Below are 22,116 nucleotides of genomic sequence, written 5' to 3'. Positions count from 1 at the left end.
CTCCGTTCAGTCCATAAGGGGGACCCCGAACTTCCGGTCGCCTGTCACTTTAATTCACCGCCCCATTCCCACTCAGACCTCACTGTACTCGGGCTCTTATATTGTTCCACGGAAACTCGAGGAACAGCACCTCATCTTCTGATTAGGCACTTTACAGCCTTCCGGACTCAACATCGAGTTCAACAATTTCAGATCATAACCTTGGCCCCCATTACATTTTTGCTTATATTTTATCCACATCTTTGTTTTGGCCCTTTTCCCCCCCCCTTTTTTTTTCTCTCCCACATGGCAGCTGTCTCTCATTCTGCCAGAACATTTCACACCTAATCTAGAGCCGTCTTTTGTCTCCACCAGTCCTATCACTGTCTCGTTTCGTTTTGAATACCTCTTAATGTCTCTTCACTTCTTTTGTTCTCTCCCAGCCCTGCCTTTCGATCTATTTCATTTCCTTTCCAGTTTTGAAAAAGGATTAGACCCGAAACGTTGACTCTATTTTCTCTCCACGGATGTTGCCTGGCCTGCTGAGTTTTTCCAGCATTTTCTGTTTTTAAGAGTCAACCATGTTGGTGTGGGACTAAAGTCAGAAAAAGGCCAGACTGGGTAAGAATGGCAGGTTTCCTTCCCTAAAGGACACTAGTGAACCAGTTTGGATTTTTATGACAATCCGACAGCTTTATGGTCACTTTTACTGGTACAAGCTTGTTTTAAAAACTGGATTCAAATTCTCAAACTATCATGCCCTCTGGATTATTAGTCCAGGCCTCTCTGGATTACTAGTCCAGTAACATAACCAACTATCATGCTGAATCTGTTCTAAAGAGATGATGAAACCCAATATAAAGTTATTATAAATAGCTTGTTGACATATCATTTTCCTTCCCTCTCCTTAGAGGAAGTAGACATTCCTCCTTTCTGTAACATATACAGGTAGACTACCCTTTATCCGGACTTCCGAAAACCGAAACCCTCTAAAAACCGAAGGTTTTTTCGTTCAGCGTAAGTCGTGCGTACGACTTACGCTGAACGAAAAAACCTTTGGTTTTTAGAGGGTTCCGGTTGCGGAAGTTCGGATAAAGGGTAAGTTGTGCGCACGACCCCCCGCCAGCCCCGACAACCGCCGACCCCGCCAGCCCCGACGCCTCCGCGGACCCCGCCAGCCCCGACAACCGCCGACCCCGCCAGCCGCCGACCCCCCTGCGGACCCGCCGGCCCCGACAACCGCCGACCCCCCCGCGGACCCCGCCAGCCGCCGACCCCCCCGCGGACCCCGCCGGCCCCGACAACCGCCGACCCCCCCGGCCCCGACAACCGCCGACCCCCCCGCGGACCCCGCCAGCCCTGACAACCGCCGACCCTGCCAGCCCCGACAACCGCCGACCCCCCCGCGGACCCCGCCAGCCCCGACAACCGCCGACCCCCCCCCCCGCGTACCCCGCCGGCCCCGACCCCCGCCGACCCCGACTGACTTACGCTGAGCGTCAGCGTAAGTCGTGCGCACGACCCCCCGCCGACCCCCCCCCGCGGACCCCCGCCGACCCACCTTCCGAAATCCGAAATTCTCCTTTATCCGAAACTCGGCTGGTCCCGAGGTTTTCGGATAAAGGATAGTCTACCTGTACAAGAAAAATATGATTCAACAGCAGTCAAGCTTCTACTGTAAGTCTAAAAAAGATTATATGATGTGATGTACTGAGTTACAACACACTGTGCTATGGATCTGTTAGGAAAACACTACAAAGCTTAATTCACTTAATAATTTGAAGACTTACCAGAGCGCTCAAAAAATTTCAAATTAAGAGAGCTTTCTGCTGGCAAATCAGACTATCCCTGTGAGCAGTGCAACATAGAAGTATGTCCCTGCCTTTGTGGTGAAGATTCCAGTGTTATTAGTAAACTTTTCCAGAGAAAGCAATATCTGGTTTGGGACACATGGGAAAGGGTTCTGTTGATCAGCTAACCTTAATTTATCTTTTTAAAGATAAAGCTAAGCCTGCTGTTAATTATTACTGCATGTTTACAATTTCAATCTCCAGACCCACAGCAATGTAGTTGACTCTTAACTGCCCTCTGAAATGGCCTAGCAAGCCACTCAGTTGTAAAAAACCGCTCCGAAAAATAAGAATAAAACCAGATGGACAACCCGGTATCAACCTCGGTACTGGTTACAGACACGACAACGGCACACCCAGCCCAGTCGACCCTGCAAAGTCCTCTTCACCAACATCTGAGCACTTGTGCCAAAATTGGGAGAGCTGTCCCACAGACCAGTCAAGCAACAGCCTGACATAGTCATACTCACAGAATTATACCTTTCAGCCGATGTCCCAAACTCCTCCATCACCATTCCTGGATATGTCCTGTCCCACTGGCAGGACAGATGCACCAGGGGTGGCGGCACAGTGGAATACAGTCAGGAAGGAGTGGCCCTGGGAGTCCTCAACATTGACTCTGGTCCCCATGAAGTCTCGTGGCTTCAGGTCAAGCATGGGCAAGGAAACCTCCTGCTGATTACCAACTACCACCTTCCCTCAGCTGATGAATCAGTACTCCTCCATGTTGAACACCACTCGGAAGAAGCACTGAGAGCAGCAAGGGCACATAATGTACTCTGGGTGGGGGACTTCAATGTCCATCACTAAGAGTGGCTCGGTAGCACCACTACTGACCGAGCTGGCCGAGTCCTGATGGACATAGCTGCCAGTCTGGGCCTGTGGCAGGTGGTGAGAGAGCCAACACGACGAAAAAACTGACTTGACCTCATCCTCACCAATCTACCTGTCGCAGATGCATTTGTCCATGACAGCATTGGCAGCAGTGACCACCGCACAGTCATTGTGGAGACGAAGCCCCGTCTTCACACTGAGGACACCCTCCATCGTGTTGTGTGGCACTACCACCGTGCTAAATGGGATAGATGCAGAACAGATCTAGCAGTTCAAAACTGGCCATCCATGAGACGCTGTGGGCCATCAGCAGCAGCAGAATTGTATTCCACCACAATCTGTAACCTCATGGCCCAGCATATCCCTCACTCTACCATTACCATCAAGCCAGGGGACCAACCCTGGTTCAATAAGGAGTGTAGAAGAGCATGCCAGGAGCAGCACCAGGTGTACCTAAAAATGTGGTGCCAACCTGGGGTAGCTGTAACATAGGACTACATGCATGCATGCTAAAATGCGGAAGCAGCATACTATAGACAGAGCTAAACAATCCCACAATCAACGGATCAGATCAAAGCTCTGCAGTCCTGCCACATCCAGTCATGAATGGTGGTGGACAATTAAACAACTAACGGGAGGAGGAGGCTCCATGAATATCCCCATCCCCATCCTCAATGATGGTAGAGCCCAGCATGTGAGTGCAAAAGACAAAGTTGAAGCGTTTACAACCATCTTCAGCCAGAAGTGCCGAGTGGATGATCCAAATCAGCCACCTCCTGAGGTCCCAATCACCACAGAAGCCAGTCTACAGCCAATTCGATTCACTCCATGTGATATCAAGAAACGGCTAAGTGCACTGGATACAGCAAACTCTATGGGCCTCGACAACATCCCGGCTATCGTGCTGAAGACTTGTGCTCCAGATCTAGCCGTGCCTCTAGCCATGCTGTTCCAGTACAGCTACAACACTGGCATCTATCCGACAATGTGGAAAACTGCCCAGGGACGTCCTGTCCACAAAAAAGCAGGACAATTCCAATCTGGCCAATTACCGCCCCATCAGTCTATTCTCAATCATCAGCAAAGTGATGGAAAGTGTCGCCGACAGCGCTATCAAGCAGCACTTACTCACCAATAACCTGCTCACTGATGCCCAGTTTGGGTTCCCGACCTCATTACAGCCTTGGTCCAAACATGGACAAAAGAGCTGAATTCCGGAGGTGAGGTGAGAGTGACTGCCCTTGACATCAAGGCAGCATTTCACAGAGTTTGCCATCAAGGAGCCCTAGTAAAACTGAAGTCAATGGGAATAGGGGGGAAAACTCTCCACTGCTGGAGTCATACCTAGCACAAAGGAAGATGGATGTGGTGGTTGGAGGTCAATCATCACAGCCCCAGGACATCGCTGCAGGAGTTCCTCAGGGCAGTGTGCTAGGCACAACCATCTTCAGCTGCTTCATCAATGACCTTCCCTGCATCATAAGGTCAGAAGTGGGGATGTTCGCTGATGACTGCATAGTGTTCAGTTCCATTTGCAACTCCTCAGATAATGAAGCAGTCCATGACCGCATGCAGCAAGACCTGGATGACATTCAGGCTTGGCTGATAAGTGGCAGGTAACATTTGCGCCACACAAGTGCCAGGCAATGACTAGCTCCAACAAGCGAGCGTCTAACCACCTCCCCTTGACATTCAACGGTATTACCGTCGCTGAATCCCCCACCATCAATATCCTGGGGGTCACCATTGACCAGAAACTTAACTGGACCAGCCACATAAATACTGTGGCTACAAGAGCAGGTCAGAGGCTAGGTATTCTGTGGTGAGTGTCTCACCTCTTGACTCCCCAAAACTTTTCCACCATCTACAAGGCACAAGTCAGGAGAGTGATGGAATACGCTCCACTTGCCTGGGTGAGTGCAGCTCCAGCAACGCTCAAGAAGCTCGACACCATCCAGGACAAAGCTGCCCGCTTGATTGGCACCCCATCCACCACCCTAAACATTCACTCCCTCCACTACCAGCGTACCATGGCTGCAGTGTGTACCATCCACAAGATGCACTGCAGCAACTCGCCAAGACTTCTTCGGCAACATCTCCCAAACCCGTGACCTCAACCGCCTAGAAGGACAAGGGCAGCAGGCGCATGGGAACACCACCACCTGCAAGTTCCCCATCAAATTACACACCATCCTGACTTTAGAAGTATATCGCCGATCCTTCATCGTTGCTGGGTCAAAATCCTGGAACTCCCTCCCTAACAGCACTGTGGGAGTACCTTCACTGCACGGACAGCAACGGTTGAAGAAGGCGGCTCAGCACCACCTTTTCAAGCGGAACTAGGGATGGGCAATAAATGCTGGCCTTGCCAGCGACGCCCACATCCCAGGAACAAATTTTAAAAAAAGCTGCTGACCAGCCTGCTGTGCATTTCCAGTGCTTTTGGTTTAATTTAATTTCTAGTATTTACAGTCTTCTCTTTGTTGCTAATACCACAGAAAAAAATTCAAGTAAATAAAATTAGTAAACTCATTTACCCATTTAGGTTTAATCTGGTTTCTCTAAATCAGCTCTAATCCTAAGTAATTAGTTTTGTAGAAATATGCTGCCTTCAACAAAATGTGGCTTTAATTCCCAGCACAAGTAGTAATTTCCAGCTTCATTTTAATGCCAAACTGTCTACATGAAATCTGAATGCACTTCAACTTTACTACAAATACAATTACCAAATTGTATTCACTCTATAAAAGTTATTCATTTAACCCCCAGTACTAAAGGTACTTTGTGGCTTTGAAGCCCTGAAACTTTGAAAAATGTATCTGTCAACTTTGATGTAAAAAAAATGTTATATCTTTGTGCTCAAGAAGGATTTTAGTGCTGGGGAATGGATCACTTTCCACTCTCAAGTTAGGTAAACAAACATCGAATGTTGCTGCACAGACAAGGCCGCTCAGCCTACCAAGTCCATGCTAGTATTTTTCTACACATGCACCACCTTGCCTATTCCCAGTCGCCTACTCATTATCCATATCTATTAACATTTCTCTTCTTCAAAAATCCATCGAATTGCTTTTGAAAATAATTTATAGACTCTGCTCCAATTATGGCTTATGGCAAATAATTCCATATTCTAACCACCCTTTGTGAAAAGATATTTTTCTGCTTCCCCTCCCCCCCCCCCTCCACTGCCCCGCATTCATTTTTTTGTTTTATCTTAAATTTTTGCTCTCTTATTCCTCTCTCTCCAACCACTGGAAACAATCTCTCACTATTTATCCAATCATGACTCTTCATAATCTAGAATATTTCTTTCAGGTCACCACTTAACCTTCTCCACTCTAGTGAAAAAACTAACTTCTCATGTCTCACATCTTAACTGTAACCTCTCAACTCTGGGAGCATCCGAATGAATCCACACTGCACCTTTTCCATAGCTTTAGATCCTTCCTATAATAGAATGCCCAAAACTGTAACGAATACTCCAGCTGTGGCCTACCTAAGGTCTAGTCAGAATTCAATGTAATCCCTTGCTTTTGTAATCTATTCGTCTGGATTTTTAAAAAATTCATTCCTGGGCTGTGGGCGTCGCTGGCAAGGCCAGCATTTATTGCCAATCCCTAATTGCCCTTGAGAAGGTGGTGGTGAGCCGCCTTCTTGAACCGCTGCAGTCCGTGTGGTGAAGGTACTCCCGTAGTGCTGTTAGGGAGGGAGTTCCAGGGTTTTGACCCAGCGACGATGAAGGAACGGCGATATACTTCCAAGCCAGGATGGTGTGTAATTTGGAGGGGAATTTGCAGGTGTTGGGGTTCCCAGAATACCCAGCCTCTGACCTGCTCTTGTTGCCACAGTATTTATGTGGCTGGTCCAGTTAAGTTTCTGGTCAATGGTGACCCCCAGGATGTTGATGGTGGGGGATTCAGCGATGGTAATGCCATTGAATGTCAAGGGGCGGTGGTTAGACTCTCGCTTGTTGGAGATAGTCATTGCCTGGCACTTGTGTGGCGCGAATGTTATTTGCCACTTATCAGCTCAACCCTGAATGTCGTCCAGGTCTTGCTGCATTTGGGTATGGACTGCTTCATTATCTGAGGAATTGCGAATGGAACTAAACACTGCAATCGTCAGCAATCATCCCCACTTCTGAACTTATGATGGAGGGAAGGTCATTGATGAAGCAGCTGAAGATGGTTGTGCCTAGGACACTGCCCTGAGGAACTCCTGCAGCGATGTCCTGGGGCTGTGATGATTGACCTCCAATCACCACAACCATCTTCTTTTGTATCAGGTATGATTCCAGCTAGTGGAGAGTTTTCCCACCGATTCCCATTGACTTCAGTTTTACTAGGGCTCCTCGATGCCACACTTGGTCAAATGCTGCCTTGATGTCAAGGGCAGTCACTCTCACCTCACCTCTGGAATTCAGCTCCTTTGTCCATGTTTGGGCCAAAGCTGTAATGAGGTCGGGAGGCGAGTGGTCTTTGGCAGAACCCAAACTGGGCATCGGTGAGCAGGTTATTGGTGAGTAAGTGCCGCTTGATGGGACTGTCGAGGACACCTTCTATCACTTTGCTGATGATTGAAAGTTGACTGATGGGGATGTAAATGGCCGAACTGGGTTTGTCAGCTGGGGCATTTGACAAGGCACTGGAGGCAGTGTTCCCTGTGAGCTGTGCAGGTGCGTGGCCGCACAGCAATCTGTGAAGGTACCACACAAGCTGCTCTCAAGCTGTCCCATTGAAGATACTGCACTGCGAATTTAAACAAACAGGCCGCACACTCATGGTAATATTTAGAGGGAGCATTGACTGGCGGGCCACCACAGCTTGTGGTATTGCACCTCAAGTAGGAGTAAACATTTTCAGCAGAGGACTGTGATAGGTATGGTACTTGCATATTGTACACTGCAACACTAGATGGCCCTCTGATGGGAGTGCGCAGATTGTAGTAATTATACTTCTCTTATATTACTTCATTATTCCTTAATGGAATATTCTAGAGGGTCTGGAAATAAAAGCAGAACATGCTGGAAATACTCAGCAGGTCAGACAGCATCTGTAGAGAGAAAAACAGAGTTAACGTTTCAGGTCGATGACCTTTTTCCAGTTCTGACAGGTCATCGACCTGAAACGTTAACTTGGTTTCTCTCTCCACAGATGCTGCCTGACCTGCTGAGTATTTCCAGCATGTTCTGCTTTTATTTCAGATTTCCAGCATCCGCAGTATTTTGCTTTTGGAAATAAAAGCATATAGTTTGAGTGTTTATTCAGACATAACAGACTGGAGAGGACAAATTAACAAAAAGAATCAGTCCAATCGCAGACCTTCAAGAGCCTTTGTAAAAGGAACATATGAATTGCTAGGCGACAAAAGACCCAAGGTCCATCTAATTCATCTTCTACCATCCTGGTAGTTGCATGATACCACGATAATGGAGTTGCTGACTTATCATAGCAATCAATCTCTATCAATTAATCCACAGACCCAGAAATTAAACGAGGAAAACCCCAGTGGTGGAGAACTTTGGGAACCATAGGTCCAAAGTCACCTTTTTCCTCCTAAGCACACTACACTTACCATGTCATGTCTCAAATTACTCACTTTCTATATCTCAAGATGTTATTTTCTGAAAGATATTGATCTAATTTGCATTTGAATGAATCAATACTAATTGTTTCTACCATCTCCATAGATTGACCACTTGCTCACTGAAATACTGGGGGTGATTTTGCCAATGGGGAGCTTTTGGAGGCAGGACTCCCACTTGTCAGGATTCATTCCCGCCTCCAACAACTTCTGGCCAAACCACGCTATTTTCCCTTGATTGACCTTGTTAAGCCCGTCCAGCGGGCTTAGCAGGCCAATTAAGGGAAAGCCAGTTACAGAGAATGTTAAAGTATGACGTTTCATCTGTCAAAAACTTTTGACAGATGAATTGTCATCGTTTGACAGCTCTGTGAAGCTGTCAAACAATGTTATTCTCTGTAGTTTGATGAGGTCTTGAATTCAAGACCTCATCAAACATCTTTCTTTTGCAGAAATGAGATGGTTGTTGCATCTGAGAATGCAATGGCCATCTGTCATCTCCAACCCGGAGGTGTGAGACTCTCCGCATACACACCGACTGAAGCCTGCACTTACCTCAGATACTCACCTCTCCACACTTGCACCCATCACTTACCTTCACACCACACTTTTGCACCCCACCCCCCGACCCCTGCAGACCCACTACTCGCCTCGCTGACCTGGCGGGTTTCGGAGCCTTCGGGAAGCCCGCACTTGTGAGGGCAAAAAGGGGATAATCCTATTTTCTGTCTGTTAACTACCTTTTACCAGGCAGTTAATAGGCTTTAATCACTTCCCGCCTCGAAGGAGACGGGACCCGGCATGGGACGGCTACCCGCCTCCTGGGAAGATGGCATGGAGGCGGGCTGGGCACCCACCCCCAAATTCGGCCATTTTCCCGGCAGTCCCACCTCCATACCCGCCTCCCCAGGGCTGGCAAGATCACGCCCATTGTTTCCACGGATCAGTTTTCAATTTACCCCCCTTTCAAGCACAGGCCGTGTCCTCTGGTTTTGCTGTTCTGGACAAAGTGAAAATGCTCGTCATGTCATTTCTTAGTAATATAGATAGAAAACAAAAAAAAACTGAATGCTCAAAATGAAACTAGAAAATACTGTTTTTTTAGAATCTGGTATTGAGGTTTGAAATTGTGTTACACAGCTTTAAAACATAATACCATTTGCAGTACAAAAGTTCTAAAGACTACAAACAGTCCAAAAAAATGCATCAAGACATCTAGAAAACCATATTTGTGTTACACGAGGTAGAACATAGATAAAACACTATCCACACACCTTTTAGATCATCTTGTTCCTGTTCTATATTTTCCTCTAAAGCAGGTAAAGGTGGATTGTGAAAGTCTTCTTTAAACATTTCTACATGCTTTCCATTCAGAAATATATCAATCTGCAAAAAGACAATTTTATCAGTTAGAACAATATGATGCATTAGATGGTGTTTAAATTATAGCACACAGAGGATACCGTGAGGCTGATTCTGTGACTGGGCACTCCCAGCGAGGAGCACTGCTCACAAGGAGGACAGGGCAGGAAATTGCAGGCCTGCAGCCCCCATTTATCCATAATGGATGCAAACTCACACTTCGCAAGCCTGCGATTTCTTGAACTATGCTCCCGACAAATGTGGAATTGTGGCATAAGCCCCCTTTACATATAACCTTTTCTGCTTGAAAACTGTGAAATTGACCCTGGTGATTGATAAAAAGCATGAAAATCCTCCAAAACCTGTGCTGAGGTGCCAAAGGGCAAACCCAAAGTCTTCCCGTGATTCAGTGATTAACACAACAACCGACTTCAACTCGGCACTTAAGCTTTGTGCGCAAAGGGCAGAGTTTGAGAGGACAACATTCTGAACTGGACTATAATGCTTTGATATTTTTTGCAGATCTTTTTCGGCTGCACACTGAAGTGTTGCTGTAGCACGGTGGCATAGTGGTTAGCACTGTTGCCTCACAGCGCCAGGGACCCGGGTTCGAATCCGGCCTCGGGCGACTGTCTGTGTGGAGTTTGCACATTCTCCCCGTGTTTGCGTGGGTTTCCTCCGGGTGCTCCGGTTTCCTCCCACAGTCCAAAGATGTGCGGGTTAGGTTGATTGGCTATGATAAATTGACCCTTAGTGTTAGGGGATTAAATACGTGGGGTTACTGGGATAGGGTGGGATATGTGTCGGTGCAGGCTCGATGGGCCGAAATGGCCTCTATCTGCACTGTGGGGTTTCTGATTTCTTCTGATTTCTGAAAGGCCAGATGTGGTATGAACACTTTTATGCCTCATTCATACTAAGGAACAGAGTGGGATTCAAGTTGAGAGACTTTCAAATGTTTCAGTCCCCTTTTTAGACAGTTAAAATGACATCAGTTCACTTTGCTAATAGCCTCAATGCAGAAAAGTGTGAGGTGATACATTTTGGTAGGAAGAATGAAGAGAGACCATACATACTAAATGGTACAATTTTAAATGGGGTGCAAGGACAGAGAGACCTGGGGGTGTTTGTGCAGAAATCTTTGAAGGTGGCAGGACAGGTTAACAAAGCAGTTAATAAAGCATGTGGAATCCTGGGCTTTATAAATAGATGCAGAGTACAAAAGCCAGGACGTTATGCTAAACCTATATAAAACACTCATTCAGCTCCAGCTGGAATATTGCGTCCAATTCTGGGCACCACACTTTCGGAAGGATGTTAAGGCTTTAGAGAGGGTGCAATGGAGATTTACTAGAATGGTAGCAGGGATGAGGGATTACAGTTACGTGGATGGATTGGAGAAGCTGGGGTTGTTCTCCTTAGAGCAGAGAAGGCTAACAGGAGATTTAAGAGAGGTGTTTTAAAATCATGAAAGGTATAGATAGAGTAAATAAAGAGAAACTGTTTCCAATGGCTGAAGGGTCAACAACAAGAGGGCACAGATTTAAGGTGATTGGCAAAAGAACCAGAGGCGACATGAGGAAAAACATTTTTATGTAACAAGTGGTGAGGATTTGGAATGCACTGCCTGATAGGGTGGTGGATACAGATTCAATAGTAGCCTTCAAAAGGGAATTGGATACATTTTTGAAGAAAACATTGCAGGGATATGAGGAAAGAGTGGGGGAGTGGGACTAACTGGATTGCTCTTAGAAAGAGTCGGCGCAGACTCAATGGGCCCAATGGCCTCCTTCTGTGCTGTACTATACTATGATTCTATGATTTTCACACTGCTCTCTCTGATTCATTTTTCCTGGTGTACATCATTGTTTGTCACTACAACTCTATCCTGCTATGAACAACTTATTATTATATGAACCAACATTTTTTAAACTCAATTTAGCTTAGAAAGTATTTTTCTTAAATATGATAAGTGTAACCAAGCATTAAAAAATAGTTTGCCCCATTTAAGTAAGCAAAAAACCACCAGATATTTTTCTCTCGCACAAGTAATTAAGTTGCTTTAACACCAAACTCTCTTAAATGAGCTGGAAAAAATATAGGCAGTTATTTCATGTCATCCTTGCAAATTGTAGAGAAACGAGTTTAGGAACAGTACAGAAAGGGGGCCCAAAGTGATACATAACATCATTTTATTTAAAAGCAAACCAACTGATTTCTAATCTGGTCCCAAGGTGATGCCAACCTACACCAGTGCACTTGTGCCTCAGTGTAATATGATAGATTTATCCAGGTATCCAAGATATTACAAACTCAGACCCCTTCAGCATATTAAAATATGAATTTGTGATGGATGATGTCCCAGCAACAATCTAGCTGCGTAATATTATGCGGTTTATGAACCTTTGCTTGGCCTCCAATATACTCATGTGATTTTCTATTTGAATTCAAAACTTCTCGTGGCCTCCCATTTAGAAACTGAGCTCAGTGAGGAGGCCAGCAGGTATATTTTCCTGTGGTTCCGAATGTGAGCAAAAACATTGGTGCAAGTATAAAATGAGTATCCCCTCACCTAACAACCAACAGAAAAAATCCACAGGTTTGGTTCAACGGGATTAGCAAGGTGAGAGTTTAACTTGTAGAGGATAGTGCCACTTAGGAATGAGGAATCAACTATCAAGTTAGAGAACCTATGTTTCTTCTTCATGCATCGATCTTGACATACAAGGAGATTCTCACCTTATGACTGGAAAGGTAAGGTAGTAAATGACAGAAAGGTTTGAAGTGCACAGGAACCATGTGACATGGATGACATGAAACAAAACAAAAATCTTCAACAGACCAAATAGTTAATTTCCAAAAAAATAATGTTAACTAAAAAACTAAGAGAAACCCAAGTGTGGTGGTCAAATGTGGTGCAAGAAGAAAGTTGATGTACTAAGTGACATAAACGGGGCTTACAGAGGACCAAGTTCTGTGGTCATCCTTAGTTAACAATTTGGAATATTTACTGGAAAATATAAGGGGGTAAAGTTTCTGCTTTGGCCATAATTGGCAAAACAGGCACAAATTGCACCCAAAATTGTGGCCGTTTTGAAAAGTGATTTTTATCTCTGGTTTGGCATATCGCTGAACGCAAAATTTTCCATGAACCACCGCAATCGGCAGTGTTTTCAATTGTAAAAAAAAGAATTTTGCTTCAAAAAAAATTCCTTGATATATTTAAGAGTGATAACTAGGTGCAGTTTGATTAATGCAGCTGAAAATGGGTTTATCACAAAAAATAAGCATTTTTAATCACACTGTCAATCCACCACCTGTGAGTAACCCAATTTTAAATGGCTGAAAATGACTTTAAAAAAATATACAGAACCATTTTCTAGTTATATTGGGGGTACAGTAGTCATTTTTAGTAAATTAAAAAATATATATATTCAAAAGCTTTGTGCTTATGTGCCTATTAGTGTCCTTGCATCCAAAAGAACCAGTTTAATTTTTAGAGCTTCCTCAAAAGTCCGTAAACGAGCGCAAATAGCGGAAACTCCCAATGGTGATCAATTCGATCTGGGGGCATGGCCAGGTTTGTGGGCGGGGCCGGTTTTGAGCGCAATATTTTTTAAAGTAGCGCAAAAGATTGCGAAAACTTGAGTTGCACCGGATGTAATTTGCGCTTAGAATTCCGCAATCATTTGCAATTTGGGTGAACTGCGCTGAAAAAAACAGCGCAATCGACCGGAAACTACAGGCCATGGAATCAAGGCTCAGGGATGACTGTGCCAGATGCTTAAATAATCTAAAATTGTATGTGAAATCAGATTTCTTAAAATTAAAGAGGGTCCCAGACAACATTCCCCCCCAAGCTCCATGGCTGCGCAGTGCAGCCCGGGACCGGCTTTTTTCATGTTAAATTTTGCACATGCACGAAACTGTGAACGGGTCGTGCAGCACCTTAAAGGGGCCGCGCACCCAAAAAAAATTAGGGGGAACACTGGTCCCAGACTATACACATAATTCATGACGTCAATTTGCAAGGTACAGTAGATTTAATTTGGATAGTGTAGACTGAACATGTTTTACTGCGGAGCCTCTCACTTGGTTTGGTATTTCAGAATGTCTAACACTATTACTATACCGTAACATTCTGTTTTGGATGCAAAAAGAAGAATGGCTTCAGAACAGGAGACCTATGAATAAAATAAAGAGATCATTTAGAGTTGGTTTACACCAAATTATGAAAATACAATTTATAGAAGATTTTGATTTTATTTGATTGTATAGCACTGTAGCATCAATATTTCAAATTAAAATCTTGAAACTTGTAGATTCGCAATGGCTCAATTAGTTAAGGCAGCAGAAGAGCCATACAGACCAGTAGATCTCCGATTCAATCACCACTCCGTGCCAAGTTAGCTGATCTCAGCTGGGTAGCATTTGGACAGCAACAATTGGCCTCAACAATCCTTCGTTAGGGAGGGGCAAGTCCTGATCACTATCCAGCAGCTCCCGCTAATGTCACGTATTAACATCAGGATTGAGGTCAGCAGTGAGACCCCCTTTGGACTAATAACCTGCTGATTATCAAAGCTCACATAGGAATAGTAGCCATTGGGGAGAGGTACCAGAGGCCATGTGGTACCCTGGGATTGTACCCCAGCACCTTCAAGAGATGAGAGGAAAGAATTGGCAAGAAAAAAAAATCTTGCAACTTCACAGAAATAAAAATTAAACTTCTTTAGCATAAAACTGTTGATTCATTAGTTGGATAAATATAAGAGCATCTGGAGTATTGGGTACAGTTTTGGTCTCCTTACCTAAGGAAGCATATACTTACCATAGAGGGAGTGCAACGAAGGTTTACCAGACTGATTCCTGGGATGGGGGGATTGTCCTATGAGGAGAGATTGAGTAGACTAGGCCTATATCCATTCGGCCCCTTGAGCCTGCTCCGCCATTTAATAAGATCATGGCTGATCTTCTACCTCAACACCACCTTCCTGCCCGCGCCCCACATTCCTTGCTTGCCTTATTATCCTAAATCTATTACATAGAAACATAGAAGATAGGAGCAGGAGTAGGCCATTCGGCCCCTCGAGCCTGCTCCGCCATTTAATGAGATCATGGCTGATCATCCAAATTCAGTACCCTGTCCCTGCTTTCTCCCCATATCCCTTGATCCCTTTAGCCTTAAGAAATATATCTAACTCCTTCTTGAATATATTTAATGAATTGGCCTCAACTGCCTTCTGTGGTAGAGAATTCCACAGGTTCACCACTCTCTGGGTGAAGAAATTCCTCCTCATCTCTGTCCTAAATGGCTTACCCCTTATCTTTAGACTGTGACCCCTGGTTCTGGACTCCCCGCCATTGGGAACATCCTTCCTGCATCTAGTCTGTCTAGTCCTGTTAGAATTTTATAAGTTTCAATAAGATCCCCTCTCATTCTTGTAAACTCCAGCGAATATAAGCCCAATCGACCCAATCTCTCCTCATACGTCATTCCTGCCATCCCAGGTATCAGTCTGGTGAATCTTCGCTGCACTCCCTCCATGGCAAGAACATCCTTCCTCAGATAAGGCGACCAAACCTGCGCACAATACTCAAGGTGCGGTCTCACCAAGGCCCTGTACAACTGCAGCAAGACATCCTTGCTCCTGTACTCGAATCCTCTCGCTATGAAGGCCAACATACCATTTGCCTTCTTAATTGCTTGCTGTACCCGCATGTTAACTTTCAATGACAGGATTGGACAAAGTCAACATGGATTTACAAAAGGTAAATCGTGCTTGACTAATCTACTGGAATTTTTTGAGGATGTAACTGGTAGAATAGATAAGGGAGAACCAGTGGATGTGGTGTATTTGGACTTTCAGAAGCTTTCGATAAGGTCCCACATAAGAGATTAGCGTGTAATGTTAAAGCACATGGGATTGGGGGTAAGGTACTGACTTGGATAGAGAACTGGTTGGCAGACAGGAAGCAAAGAGTTGGAATAAACGAGTCTTTTTCCGAGTGGCAGGCAGTGACTAGTGGGGTACCGCAAGGATCGGTCCTAGGACTACAGCTATTCACAATATATATTAATGATCTAGACGAGGGAACTAGATGTAATATCTCCAAGTTTGCAGATGACACAAAGCTGGGTGGGCATGTACAAGGACACCCAGGTCCCTCTTAACACCAACATTTCCCAATCTCTCACCATTTAAAAAATACAGGAAACTTTCTGGTATCCGGCATTGACGGGACCGAGCTGGTGCCGTACCATCAAAACTGCCGTAGAAACCAGCGCTAATGTTAAAACATACGGAGCTTTTGAGCTCCGTGTGAATCAACAAACCCTGTTGCTTAGCAACAGCTTCAAAACAGTTGGCCGCAGCTTAAAAGCGTCTCTGTAGCTAAGCAACAGCTTCAGCTAGACCTTGCAGAGCCTGACTGGGGGGAAAGCGTTTCCTCTGTCCACCTGGGGCTCTCTTGCGAGCGGCACAAACATCGCCGCGCCCGGCCTCTAGTTGCTTTGCGCCCCAATTGGCACCCTCTTAAGGCGCTAATGGGAGGCGCAAACCACTGAATTTTTCCCCCCATGGATCTCTTCCTATTTGTTCTCCAAAGACAACTGCTAACACATATGTAATAAAAAATAAGACAGTAGCATTTGAAGATTAAAGGCCTCTACTTGAGTGCTGTTCTCTCGGGTCCCTAGCACTTTTTCTGAACATTCCCTTACACTCATGATATGAGAAGTGGCCACTACATTAATGCACTCGGCATACAAAGAGTTACTGATTCTGGAATTCAATTTTCAGGCATCTTATAATTTCAAAGAAGGGCAATCTTGTTTTATTGAGTGGAGTTTAAAGTTTAAAAACAACTACAAGCAGCATTCACAGGCATCTGTGATCTGATGAAACTGTTAGTTTTTATACAGCCAAAAAGTTTGCTCTATAATAATACTTTTCATTTTTAGATCCCAGTATGTATTAAAATTTTAGTTGCATACATTTCTGTAATAAATCTAATGTCTGAACTAATCATATTTGCCAAGCTGGCATACTCACACCTTGGGTCTTCCTCCAACAATTCCAGTTAGACCTGGTGCTGTACAAAACAAAATAAAATATTTGAATATAATCGGAATTTCTAACCGCCAATACTGAAAGTCCTTCAGTTTCATGTTTGAATTGTTTGAACCAAATATTCACTGCTTTAGGGACACAAATTTCTCTGTTCAAATGCATCACTGTTTAAATATGACAGGGAAAAATTTGGTTGCTTTGCGCCTCCCATTAGTGCCTCGAGGGGGCGCTAACGGGGCGCAAAGCCCCAAGCGCCCAGGCGCGGTGCCACTGACGCCTCCCGCAAAATTCAGCGGGAGGTTAACGGCGGCAGTAGCCAGTAGCGCCCTGTGGCGCTGCGCCTCCGGCAATGACGTCATCGCCGTGTGCAGTGCTCTGCTCGCAAACTTGGCTTGTGCCCCTGACCTGCCACCGGATGCTATGTCCGACAGGGTCAGGGTGCCATGTTTGTGGCCGGGGCGGTGCAAATTATAGGGCAGGTGCCAGGCGGCCATTTTTTTTTGGGCCGCCTGCCAGCACCTGCCCCCTCTGGCCTCCTGCTACGGGGTGCCTGCCGCGATCGCTCAGCCCGGCACTCCTCGAGTACCGGGCTCTTTTGCCGGCACTCCGCTCCGCAGTGATCCAGCAGGGCCCTGGTGCGCGCTGCGCTAGGCCCCTCCCCTTTAATCAGGGGAGGGAGGCCTGCAGTACCACGGTGCTACGTGCCGACGCGTGTGGCATTGCTGCACGTAGCGCTGCGATATTCAATGGGAGCACTCCAAGAGGGAGGGGGAGCGCTTTCAGTAGCGCCTTGCCTCCTGCTTGGGGCGCTACCATTCAATTTTGGGCACGGGGGTGCTAACATTTTCGGGGTAGCGCCCTGGCGAAGTTAGCGCCCCAAAGGGGGCACAACCCAATTTTTCCCCCATAGACTTTTAAGAAATTTAATGAAGTAAAACATATTCATCAGAAAGAAATTTAAATGGGATATAATTTTATCATGTAAGCTTATAATGCAGACTACGGTACTTTTCATATTTAAACTGCTGTAATTGGAGATATTCAAAGATGGTCATAATCTGCACCACTGCTATTTTCAAACACCATCACCACCACTACAACGTCCATTTACTTAGCACCTAGAAAATACATTTTGTACATTCATTACTAGCATCCCTCTTGAGCTTTTCATGTACTTGGGGTCTTTTTTCTCCCTCCAAAATAAGTGAAGAAATATTGGGTATACCCTAGAGATTGAGGAGTCCTCTTTAATGACTACTTCGCTCATGCATATTAAAGGCACATACTCCCTCAGCGAATCACAACACCAGACTTCTTCCCACATACTGCCGGGGGGGGGGTGGCGGGGGGAAGAGTCAAAATCATTCAGTGACCCCTACTTGAAAATGCATGATTTTCTCGGCTCACATGTGAAAGAATGATCACTTGAGCTAGGCCACAGATGTCTTAAAATCACAAAGAAGTTGAAATACTAATTATTGAAAGAACCACCTCACCTACAGCAATGTTCCCCTTTAAACACAATACTATGATACTGAAATGATTCTCCTCTTTAATAAAAAAAGTGATCAGGATAAGATACATCACATTGACGAAGTCGTACTGTAGTTTCCCAACTTCGGTTAGCTCCAAATTTGTATCTAGGTCAGGGAAGGATCCTGATCAGCAAAATTTGTTATGAAGGAAGAAATCAATGAACTGGTCAGGTGGGCAGACAGTGGCAAATGGAATTCAATCTGGAGAAGTGTGAGGTAATGCATTTGGGGAAGGCTAACAAGGCAAGGGAATACACGCTGAGAAGTTTAGAGGAACAAAGGGACCTTGGAGTGCAGGTCCACAGATCCCTGAAGGTAGCAGGCCAAGTAGATAAGGTAGTTAAGAAGGCATACGGAATACTTGCCTTTGTTAGCCGAGGCATAGAATACAAGAGCAGGGAGGTTATGCTCGAACTGTATAAAACACTAGTTAGGCCACAGCTAGAATACTGCGTGCAGTTCTGGTCACCACGTTACAGGAAAGATGTGATTGCACTAGAGAGGGTACAGAGATTTATGAGGATGTTGCCTGGACTGGAGAATTTTAGCTACGAGGAAAGATTGGATAGGCTGGGATTGTTTTCTTTGGAACAGAGGAGGCTGGGGGGAGACCTTATTAAGGTGTATAAAATAGATAGCGTGGACAGGAAGGACCTAATTCCCTTAGCAGAGGGGTCAACAACCAGGGGGCATAGATTTAAAGTAATTGGTAGGAGGTTTAGAGGGGATGTGAGGGGAAATCTCTTCACCCAGAGAGTATTTGTGGTCTGGAACTCTCTGCCTAAAAGGGTGGTAGAGGCAGAAACCCTCACCACATTTAAAAAGTGCTTGGATGTGCATGTGAAGTGCTGTAACCTACAGGGCTACAGACCAAGAGCTGGAATGTGGGATTAGGCTGGATAGCTCTTTGTCGGCCGGCGCAGACACGATGGGCCGAAATGGCCTCCTTCCATGCTGTAAATTTCTATGATTCTATGACATCCTGTAAATTATGCCATTTAAGCAGCTCTCCAGACAATGAGGAGTCCTCTCTGGTTCAGAAAAAACCCCCACAAACCATCTACTCTTTTTTTTGTGTTTTTTTTACTTTTATGAATGAAATCATTGATTTCAGAATGACCTACATAATGACCTACATTCAACAGTACAAACTCAGGCTGGCATCCAGCTCAATATGTAAAACATCACCACCAGAAAGTATGTAACTGCCTGAAGTTGTGATTCACATTGGATCCAGCTGCATAAAGAAAGACATGGTCTTACAAAGGGAGTTTGACGAATTAGGTGTTAAATTAAAAAGCAGTACCTATAGGATAGTAATCTCAGGATTACTCCCAGCGCCACAGCCTAGGCCAAGTTAGAGAGAAGCAGATTGGATACATCAGCATGGACCTATCCAGATAGTATATATTCGAGGATTCAGATTTCTAGAGCATTGGGAAAAGTTCTGTACAGGGGAAAGCTCTACAGTCAGGGAAGGGTTTTACCTTAACTGAGTCAGGAACAATATCCTCGTAGAGAGGCTAAATAGAGAAGACGTGGGGAAGGGGAAATCTTAAGCACATGGTGGAGTGTTAAGAATAAGTACAGTGAAGGGGTAAAGCAGTCCAATTAGAATGGATGAACATGATATTGTCGAACCACAGAATTATACAGCACAGAAGCTGACCAGCCTAAACCATATTTCTGCTATTGCTATCATACCACCCACACACAGCAATTTGTGCCTTTAGCTTAACAATTTTATTCATTATACTTTGTCCACTTATGTACATACAACTTAAAAGTCCATTTATGAATCTTACTCTCATAATTATTTTTCCTTTTGATATGTTCTTTATTACTTTTTTGTTTTTTTCTTTTGTCTTTCCTACAGCCCTTGCTGCTTTTCTTTTCCTCTCTACTCCCTCAATTCTTTTCACCCCCTGCCATGTTAGTTTAAACCCTACCCAACAAACCCCAATACATTTTCCAGTGGGGACATTGATCCCAGTCATACCCAAGTGAAGCCCATCGTCCTATGTAAGCCTCTTCTCCTCAGAACTGAGCCCATAATCCCAGGAATATGAACCCCTCCTAAGTCATCTTTCCAGCCATATATTTACCTCCTGTATCTTACTATTCCTATACTGACCAATGCACGGCACAAGGAGTAATCCTGAGGTTACTACCCTCAAGGTTTTGACCTTTAATTTAGTTCTTAATTCCTGAAACTCCCTTTGCAGGACCTCAATGTTATTCTTTCCTATGTCTTCGGTTCAAACGTAAACCACAACGTCTGGTTGTTCCTCCTTGCAAATTGTATTTGCTCCATTACATCACTTATTCTCGTACTTGAAGGCAACACACTGTTATTCCTCTGACTATGGAATTCCCTATTACTACTGCATTTTAGCATTTCACTTTTCCTTTTTTGGAAACCACTTTCTCCATAGTTACATGGCTTTGCTTATGGTTACCCTCCACAGGTATTCAATACTGATACCCATTTGTCAATTCAACACTGTCACGGGGTCCCTACACAGCCTCCTGTCTCCTCTCGCTACCCTTATGGATGGTCACCTACGTCCATTCCTTATAAACTCGCTCAGCCTGTGAGGTCACCACATCCTGGAATATGCATTCCAGGAACCCTTCAGCTTCCCGTTTGTTATGGAATGTCCCCAGCTGCTACTCAAGCTCAGAGTCATGGGCCTAGAAATTCACTGGCCTTAGCGCCGCTTTTGAGGCGCTAGAGGGCCTAGCGCCGAAGTTATGGCCAGTTTAGAAATTGACAGGGGCCCTAAATCGGCGTTAGGCCGGTAGCGCTGCGCCGGCACCGATGACGTCATCGGTGTGCGCAGCGTCCCGGTTGCCATGGTAACCCGCCCGAACTCGGAAATTGAGTTGCGGCCGCCTCGCCCGTGGCAGCCGCAAGCAACGTTCTGGCAGAGGTGCCTTACAGAACTTTGCGCCGGCGCATTAAAGGCCCCGCGGCGGCCGGCCGCTTTCCCGCCGGCCGCAGCTCCCTCCCCGGACTTCCCCCCCCCCCCCCCCCGGAACAGAAGCAAGCCCGGCACTTGTCCGAGGTGCCGGGCTCATTTTTAAAAAGATTATCGCGGGCCGCGGCCGGGTGCAGGCAGCTCCTCCTTAACGGAAGGAGGAGGCCTGCACTTCCCGAGCCTGCCGCACCGCAGCGGGCGCCGCAGCGCCGGAATAGCGCCGCAATGCGGCGCGTGGCGCCAGTTTTGAGGCGCTGAGACCCCTCAGTAGCGCCGGCAGCCGTTTGGGCGCGGCGCTACTGAATTTTTGGCGCGCGCAGGGGGACTTAGCGCCGGCACTAACTTCCGGCGCTAAAGCCCTCGCTGCGCCAAAACCGAATTTCTAGGCCATGGAGTTCGAGAGCAAGCAGGCGAAGACACTTCCTGCATGTGTGGCATCCTAGACACAAAATATCCAAGACCTCTGACACTGCAACGACACCGAGCATCATGTGTCTCCGCTGCCCCCCATACTAAACAAAATTGTTTTCTCTCATCTTAAAAAAGTTGAATAAAATCAAAAACAACTTTAACGTCTCAAATGCACCTCAAGGCTGAACTCTGAAATCCATACTGTACTAGCTCCACACTGCTAAAAATTCAGGTTTTAACAGAAACTTGGCTTCAGCATGACTGGGAATTAAGTATTTCTGGCTATACTTTCAGCAACTTGCCAAGACCTCTTTGCAGCACACCCCAAACCCGCAACCTCCATCACCTAGGAAAACAAGGGGAGCAGGTGCATGGGAACCCCCTCACCTTCAAGCTCCCCTCCACGTCACACACCATCCCGACTTGGACATATATGGCTGGGTCAAAATCCTGGAACTTCCTACCAAACAGCACCCTTCTTAACCACATGGACTGCAGCGGTTCAAGA

General features: G+C 45.7%; 1 protein-coding gene across 6 annotated transcripts in view; it reads right to left on the bottom strand.

Moving 5' to 3' along the window:
• Window positions 1-22,116, bottom strand: part of LOC147122869 (uncharacterized) — a 278,977-nt gene that overhangs the window by 28,473 nt on the left and 228,388 nt on the right. For all 6 annotated transcript variants that reach the window (XM_085961537.1, XM_085961547.1, XM_085961528.1 and 3 more), the window contains 3 exons: window positions 16,664-16,703; window positions 13,741-13,792; window positions 9,521-9,632 (listed from right to left, as the gene is read on the bottom strand). In XM_085961537.1, the coding sequence (XP_085817663.1) occupies window positions 9,521-9,632; window positions 13,741-13,792; window positions 16,664-16,703 (204 nt within the window). The remainder of the gene's footprint in view (window positions 1-9,520; window positions 9,633-13,740; window positions 13,793-16,663; window positions 16,704-22,116) is intronic.

The sequence above is a fragment of the Somniosus microcephalus genome, chromosome 2 (assembly GCF_052327205.1).
Source record: "Somniosus microcephalus isolate GS21.2 chromosome 2, FLI_Smic_1.0, whole genome shotgun sequence".
Lineage (NCBI taxonomy): Eukaryota > Metazoa > Chordata > Chondrichthyes > Squaliformes > Somniosidae > Somniosus > Somniosus microcephalus.
The sequence above is the reverse complement of the archived record's forward strand: the minus strand, read 5'-3'. Positions and strand labels throughout refer to the sequence as shown.